This window comes from Paramormyrops kingsleyae, chromosome 9 (assembly GCF_048594095.1).
Source record: "Paramormyrops kingsleyae isolate MSU_618 chromosome 9, PKINGS_0.4, whole genome shotgun sequence".
NCBI classification, from domain to species: Eukaryota; Metazoa; Chordata; class Actinopteri; order Osteoglossiformes; family Mormyridae; genus Paramormyrops; species Paramormyrops kingsleyae.
Window position 1 is genome coordinate 25812714 of NC_132805.1, and position 8405 is coordinate 25821118.

At 44.5% G+C, this 8405-nt stretch overlaps 1 protein-coding gene across 2 annotated transcripts in view; it reads right to left on the reverse strand.

The window, feature by feature from the left end:
* Positions 1-30: 30 nt before the first annotated feature.
* Positions 31-8405, reverse strand: part of LOC111853344 (BAR/IMD domain-containing adapter protein 2) — an 11570-nt gene continuing 3195 nt past the window's right edge. Inside the window, exons 3-15 of one of the 2 annotated variants that reach the window (XM_072716644.1) lie at positions 8198-8273; positions 7984-8070; positions 7410-7471; positions 7222-7293; positions 6979-7116; positions 6632-6784; positions 5933-6112; positions 5259-5796; positions 4970-5168; positions 4800-4865; positions 3062-3194; positions 2766-2806; positions 31-2686 (exon numbers count right to left, since the gene is read on the reverse strand). In XM_072716644.1, coding sequence (XP_072572745.1) covers positions 2614-2686; positions 2766-2806; positions 3062-3194; positions 4800-4865; positions 4970-5168; positions 5259-5796; positions 5933-6112; positions 6632-6784; positions 6979-7116; positions 7222-7293; positions 7410-7471; positions 7984-8070; positions 8198-8273 — 1818 coding nt within the window. In that variant the 3' untranslated portion in view covers positions 31-2613. Of the gene's footprint in view, positions 2687-2765; positions 2807-3007; positions 3195-4799; positions 4866-4969; positions 5169-5258; positions 5797-5932; positions 6113-6631; positions 6785-6978; positions 7117-7221; positions 7294-7409; positions 7472-7983; positions 8071-8197; positions 8274-8405 lie in introns of both variants that reach the window. The other variant, XM_072716643.1, reaches the window with a different exon arrangement.

Below are 8405 nucleotides of genomic sequence, written 5' to 3' on the forward strand. Positions count from 1 at the left end.
CTCTAAATTGATGGTGATGAAAACAGTCGATTTAGTGGTTAACATTTATTTTGCCTTAAAAAAAATAAACAGCTTACACAGAAGTAACAATTGTTTGGAGACATTTTACCAACTCAAGTCTCGACGTTTCTTCGGACGAACCGTGGGTATTTCCAAATGTGATTTGATTAATGGGAAAAGCCCAGATCACTGCACAGCCAAATGTTATTGCATAATTGCAGGAGTATTAATGTCAGGCTTTTAAAAAATTGGTTCAAATATGAGGTTCCCACTTGAGCTTGTATCACAGTACAGAGAATAAGGGCTTCATGTTCTCTCAGCAGAGATCAACCCTCCATCAGATTGAACAGAGCAGAACATAAGGGGCCCTGATGCCCAGGTGAAGTACAATAGCAGGGTTCCCTTAAGACAAGTGGTGGAGAGTATGGTAATTGGTATAACTGATACAAATTAGTACAGTATACAAAAAAAATTCTGGCCATTTCATATAAATCATCATTGCATCTTTCATTTGTTTTTTTTTTACTGACAAAACATCTCTTGGCCATTAAATCAAAAGTTGTAGGACACTACTGAAGGATATTTTAATATGCCTACAAACAGAAACATTCAGCTCTGGTTCTAGGGGCCTAGAGCTGCACCTATCTATATGTGACTTGGGTAAAAGTTACAAGGTTTAAATATAAGATTCATTTTGAGAAATAAGCCATTACTTGTGACATTAACTTTAAAATTACACAATTCTCACAATTACAAAAATGTTATGCCCAGCATCATTCAAAACACTTAACTGCTATTAGAATTACTGTGGCACTGTTACACATTTTCTTTGACACGAATGCTTCAGTGTCTGCACCAAAGAGAAGGCCGATTAGGTGGGCATTTCATGAAAGAAGGCAACTGTTTGGTTTGGACATATATTCCATAACACACATCATACAGATTGTTTAAAAACCAAGTAAGCACGGATGTATGCCAGGGCATCTCCCATGGAAACCTTTTAAAACCCATAATAATAAACACCAAAATGGAGCACAAATCTAGAGGTATCAAGATACATACTTTAAAAAAAAAAAATCAGAATAGAGATAGCAGGGACACACAAAGAGGGAATTTCCCCGTCATTATCCTCTTACGCTCCCGTTCACACTTACTCAGGCACATTTCAACTTTCCGGAACTCTCTTACGCTCCATCCACCATGGCGCCTCCCATGGCGCCGTCCCCTCAGCCCTGCTTTCGCAGTTTATCCCCTTCCCTCACCCTGCCAAATTCCTCTGCAGCTGAGATTTTACTCATGCTGTGCATTTAGGAGCACTGTGAACCTGGTTTTCGAATTAAGTATATGTAACCGGACAAGACCTGAGTTCTCTGATAATATTCCAAGCCCTCACACCCCGACCATTATGCTTAAGGTCACACCGAGAGCTTTTCTCATATTCAGATCTCCATAGGACAAAATCCAGCTCAGCCAAAATCCTTCATGTTTCTCAATTCTCTGCTGTCCTTACAATAAAAAATCTATAATTCTATCATTACCACTGATCTGCTTCCGTAAACATCTATAAATAGATATCATTTGTTGCCATACCTGTCTGGCTTTAGAATAAAAAACCCCTCTTCAGGACACAACACCAAAATTAAAAAAAAAAAAAATACTAGTCTTGCTAACATTTTTCACTGAAATCACAGCAATATTGCTATTCAGTCCTTCATCGTAAAATTTTTAAGCATCCGTCTTATATTAGCAATACAACAATGTGAATTATATTCATAGGCAAATGATATATAAAATGGCCCTGTGGCTCTATGATTTAGCACCCTCATGTTTAATCCAGTTACCCTTCACACATAGCACATACACATCTAACCTACTATTAAAACAAAAAAAAAAGTTCTTTTGTAAAAGCCTAGACGACTTGAAAGCTTAACTTCAGGAATTATATAAACAATTAATAAGCATTAGGTCATCTTGAAATGTTCAAGATTTAAGTCATTTTGGGCCAGCGAGATACTATGTATGTTGCGATTATTTAGGAACATGTTATTATAGCTGAAATGATTGACAGCTCTTTAGCGGCCTCAGGTGGCCGCAGAGCAGAAACGCAAGGAGCCAGTCCCTCCTTCATGAAACACGGGCTGCAGCAGTGCATCAATTCATCAGGGGCTAGGTCCTATAAAACAGCACTTCCAAATCCTGCAGCATGTTTATGGCTTACACAATGAAATGAACATTAATAAAAATAAAAATAAAAAAACAATCCGACATCTTAAAAATAAACCACAAAACAAAATGTCAGTGTTCAGCCAAACAGGTCAGTATTAAAATATATCAGTTTTACCCAAGGTCATAAATGATACTGAACATTCTCAGTTAAAGGAACTGATATTTCATTTATGTATGTATGTATGTATATATATATATATATATATATATATATATATATATACACACACACACACACACACACATATATATATATATATATACACACACATATATATATATATATGTATGTATATGTATGTATATATATATACACACACACTTATAACTAACTTATCTAAATTTAATTGCAGACTTTCCTATTGGTCAGTCCTACAGGCACCCATCCTATTGGATGACAGGGGCGGAGCGATCGTTGGTTACTGTCTTTCGGAGGCGGATGTGGGCGAACGGATTGGTCCTGAGAGACATGACAGGAAAGTCAGCAGAGCTGCCAGGGCAGACGAAGGCAAACCGCTCTCTGTTGTTAAAACACATACCTTGTTGGCGATGGCAGAGGGGAGCCGAATTCTGCTGAAAGCTGTGAGAAAGAGAGAGAAAGTCAAAAAAGGCTTAAAATATGTAAGCAATTTATAAGTATCGGTGGAGTTCAGACTACAGTGAAGAGGACATTGGTTGGTGCACATTCAACAGGAAGTACTTCTTCAGTTGTTAGTGCTCTATCTGAGCAGCTGTATCGTCCTCCCGGCTTTGGGATGGACTAGTCCTGTGGCTGTCTGACCTGGGTGATCTCAGGGTTGACCATGCTGTATGGGCGAGGGCGGAATGTGCTAACTCGCTGGGCAGGGGTGGCAAGCTCCTCCACGGGCTCCGGGTTCGTGGGCTGCAGTCCAGGTGCAGCCGCCTTGTCCAACTGCCCAATGCTGCTGCTGTTGGCCTTGGAGAGGAGGGTGGAGCTGAGGCCAGGGCTGAGAAGAGGGGATGCAGGTCAGGAGTTTGCAGCGGCAAAAGGTGGGACAAGAAGGTGTAAGTTAGATACCAAAACACATTCTACCATGGACAGACTGAACAGTGAGTCTGGGAGTGACAGCCTTTCAGCTGCTAATGATTAATGGATATGGACCCACTAACAGCTCTATCAGAAAAGCTCGTCTTTGCTAGATGATGTATTAACTCAAGCAGCCAACTGCTAAGCCATAGATATTTCTAGGGCTGGGCAATATCTCGATAACATACTGTGATTAGGAGCATTGAAATCATCATAAATCTGAATATCATGAGTATCACAATATAGCAGAAACGCTTGTTTTCTTGCATAATTACCAATTATAATGCACCATTTTTACACAAATTCCATCAAGGTATGAGTGTTGTTGCCATAATCTATCATTTCACCTGTCACAAGTTCTATGACTATTAGTAAAAAATTTGGTCATCAGAATCATAAAAAAGCAACCTGTCATATTTTCTGTTTTCTACATATGAATTGTAGAATGTTGTGATAAATATTGATATGATCTGAAAATCTCTGAATCTTCTGAAAATATTGTGATATAGTTTTTGGGACATATCAGCCAGCCCTAATTGACAGACTCAACAGGCACTTTCACACCACCAGAACTTTTTTCTGGGACTAGAACTTTCTTCTGGAACTGGGGACTTATTGTGTTCACACCTTTTGTAGTTCCTCGGCACCAGTTCCAGAACCCTTTTTTTAGTACCTACTCCAGATTCGGTACTTTTTGCTCGAACACGAACTACTGGGGAGGCACTTAAAGCTTGCTGACTGGTTGGTGCTTACAGCCATAGCTTGCCCACTGGTTGACCACAAGCACTGGCACTAACATGGAAGTTACACGGAAGTGCAGGAAAATAATAGCGGAGCAAAAATTGAGCAGATGGAATTATTTTTGTACCTCAATTGCATTTGATGCATTTTTGTTTGCATCTCCACATTTCTGCATCGGAAAATTCAATCTTTAAGGAATATACTTTTGTCTAACATCACTGCTGCTGGCGGTGAAACTTTCCAGTGCTTATTGTTTTTTGCTCTGTAGAAAATGAAAAATTTATCTGCTGGCTAGATTTAATAACAATTATGAACATGTTGCTGGTTGTATAAGTAAAATATAAATAAAAGGCTGTATCCAGTTTTGATTGTGATCAATCCCCCCTCAATAACTGACAAATAAACAACAAAAAGACTTATCGTACATTGTTTTGGGGTGGAGGTGAATTTTCATATGAAATTATGTGTGAAGTTTAACCTACACACCTTTTGTGTCTCCCATGCTTATTTAGCATAAAGTTCCCAGTTCCTGTTGTGCGGTGCAAAAGTGACAGATGAAAGTGGCCAGGAACTACAAAAGATCCCAGTCCAGGGACTTGTGAACCAGGACCAGGTTCCGGAACTTCGGTGTGAAAGCGCTTATGCCTCCATATTCCATACAGTCACAGACCAAGGAAAGATTCCCAATAATTTGTAAGCACTGACTGTTCTCAGAACACTGAGCCTCCTCTTTCCTGTTCCCACTCTGGGTTTTGCTCATTCTTTGCCACAGTGAATTACAAACCTGTTTTCTGGGAGCTCTGCAGAGTTCGGGTAAGGCTGAGTATAAGAGAAAGGAAACCAGCCTTTCCTGTGTGCAAACAGAGAGGGTCTCGTAATTAACTGAACAGTCTGATATAATTAACAGTCAGAAAACTGCCAAGGAGGCCATACTGTAAAAACAGAGGAGCTTACCGTCCAGTCCTCTCATTCTGCCCGTAGTGCCAGCCGTCTCTGGGTTCAGAAATGAGCAGAGTGAGGGTGTCACCAGGGAGAAACTGCAGCAGGCAGGGCCCCTCGCCCCCAAAGCCTTCCCCTCCTCCAGGTGCGTGGGGGAAGAGGGCTTCCACTCGGGTGGGAGGGGAGAGTGGGAGGACTCGGGGGAGAGTCCCTCCTGAGAGTGACAAAGGGGAGGAGCTAGGTTACAGTGTTGATCATAACAGTGCTATCGGGCTGCATGACGAGCGATGAGAAATGAGCCTACCCAAAAATCCCAGCCGCGCTTCACTGACTGGTCTCCGCGGTAGAGGCAGAGTCGAGGTGGTGTAGAGTTCGGAGGCTTTCAGCAGCATGGGATTGTGGGATGGTGGAGAATTACTAATGACTTCATGATGCAGGACAGGTGTAAGAGCCCTAGAAAGAGGAGCACTGTGGGGTAGAGGAGGGCTTTTCGGGGCAATTGGGGAGAGAGACAATACTTGCAGGGAATTCTGGGAAACTGGGGAGCTGTGGCTGAGGGAGACGGTACTGGAGGTGGATGTATTATGGGAGAGGCTCGAAGTGTTGGGGGCGGAATGAACGGACGTGTGCTGGGAGCGGCCGCAGGTGGAGGTGGGCGTGTTGCTGTTGCCGTTAAGCGTGGAGTGCTGAGAGGTCTGACTGGACTGTGCAGAGAGGCTCCGGAAGGTTTGGGAAGCAGCACTGTGAGCAGACGTCTCACTCTGCAAAGACGGGAGGATGCGCTGCGTGCAAACGGCGTTGTCGCCATTTAACAGGGGCGGGACTTCCTGCACGGACAGCCTCTGAAAACCAAACAGGAAGGGCATGGAAAATGAGGATTGTACATCTGGGGTTCCACATGTAGTTGACTCTGCTCCTGCAGACCATGTCTGTTGTACCATGGAGTGTAGAATTAGCAGAAACGGCTGCACCGCTTACCTGCTCCATGGATTGGGGAGCGCTTAGCTTGGCATGTCGGAGGAGCTCAGCAATGCCAGCCGCCCCTGAACCCTGAGGTGCAGTGTGTCGCAACAGATTCAGAGCCCTGTCTGGGAGTCGCGTGGGCTGTGAGCAGGACAGTTGCCACGAGGACAGCTTCTGTGATAAGAGCTCCCTGACCTGGACATACAGGGATGCAGAAGCTGCATCAACAGTACTCCTATGACTATTACTGCTCTTCACATGACAGCAATGTGCTTTCTGTGTGTGAGGAGTTTGCATGGTCTTCTCTAATGAAACATGATTCCTCCCATGGTCCAAAGACATGACGTTAACTAGCATCTTTATTAAACTGCCCATAATGTACAATTATGCGTGTCCTGTGAGGGACTGGTATCCTCTCCAGGGTATAACCCAGCCTGGTGTCCTGCGTTCCCTGGGATTGGCTCCAGCTCTCCATAACCCTTACTAGGATAAGCAGACAGAAGCAGATAGATGTCTGGCTGGCTTTCTGGATGGATGCATATGTACCCTTGTTGACATTATTAGTATAATCAGACAAATATAAAAATGTTACTGGTCTCCTAAATGAGATTCCCTACATCCTAATTTGTATTAAAAAAATCAGAAAGAATGTATGTTATACAGTAAAAGACAGCAGTAACACCCCCCATCCTGCAGGTGGCAGTGTGGTCCTACCTTGCAGTGGTAATTGATGAGGAGCTTGGTGACAGAACATTGTCGGTCCACTAGGAAACAGTACCTCCTCCTCTCCTCGGTGAGGGCAGAGCGGTAGCCTGCTGCCACCAGGCTGTCCAACTCTCCTTGACGTCGACTCATCAGCTCCACAAACTGAGAGGGAGCAAGACGGTGAGATGAGGGGGTCAGTCAAACTGAAGGGCTAAACTTGCCAGGAGATTCCTGCACTGTGATTGGGGCTTGTGATGTACCCTGAGGAACCTTTACAAATTACAGTGAATGGCACTGCTGTGGTCAGTCTAGTCTGTCAGTTCTCACGATGCATGCATACTCCTGTTCCTACAAACCTGCATCTCCCTGTCCCCATACTTGCTCGGCTGGCGGCTTCCCTGGCTCTTCCTCCGAAGCTTCTTCAGCTGCGACTGGCAGCGCTCAATGGAGTCTGTTTTTGACTTGCGCTCGCTCTGGTACTTCTTCAGGGTGGCCTTGGGTAAGCAAGATAGGCGATTTGGTCGAGGCACCGTGCTGAACTCATAGCTCTTTTGGCAGCGAGACGAATGCGAAGCCAGGAACGAGGTGCTCATACTTACCGTCAAGTACTTCACATCCAGCTCCAGCTTCTGTTCCAGCTGGGAGAGCAACTCAGAATGAAAGAGCTTCAACTGCAGATAGCGAGAGGCGACGATTAAATCCACACGGTGGACATGAAAAACCAATATGGAGGATAAGGAACACAAAGTCAAGCAGGATCTCAATGTGGTCCCAAACGAGCACTCACCACATCTTCCAGCTGGACCTGAATCTGCCTGTGGACCTCTGCCATTTGGAACAGCGTGTCTCCTGGAGTTAAAAATAGCATCTTCACCATTTTCTTATACTATATACCAATAATACGACATCAAATATTAACTTGGCTCATGCTGCAGTGTAGTGGTTTGGCAGTCTGAGCTACACTGCTTGGTATGTCTGACTGTGAGCACTATCTGTCCACTTACAACAGAACTCCTAAGAATCTCCTACAAAGACCACATTGAACTAGGTGTTAATCATAGAAGGACCTTTAATTTCTACCATTAAAGATTGGCTTGGCCTCCATGGACGCCGCCTGACTGATCATTTTGAGTTTGCTGGGGCATCGGCTGGGATTCTCTCGGCTCGGCACGGCGTTCGCGGTTTGGCATCCCGCCCTCCCCCACGGCTCCGCCAACACAATAAGATCATGTGGTGTTGTTAATCTCACAACAATGGCCCCACTCTCTCCTGCCCTCCCCACGTCTCTTTCTCGCCCTGCCTCGCTCTCACTCACACACTTACCCATTCTCCCACAGGCTACCGTGCTCGCTTTCACTCACCCAGCTCTTTGGAGCCCTGGCTGTCACTGGCCAGCTCCCCCAATTTGACCAGTGCGTCGAAATAGCCTTTAGCTGCCACTGTCACTCCTGAAACAGATTGCGGGTGGGTCAGGTTGAAAAGCATCTCTCTGTTTCACACCTGTGGACCTGTGTAGTATCGGTGTGTCAGAAAGGTCCATGGACACTGGAAACAGCCAGACTGGGTGGGGCTTACCTGTCAGAGCCTTCTCATAGTTCTTCCCCATTGTGACAAAATTCTTTAGGCTTGGGTTGAACTGATCCAGAATGTTCTTCAGAAGAATGGAAACAAAACACAAATCACTGAGCCACTACATAGAGTGAGAACAGGTCCCATATCAAGTGCCACAGCATGGCACAGGCTTCCATGATCATCTGGAACACATTTATCCTCAAGGAGCCAA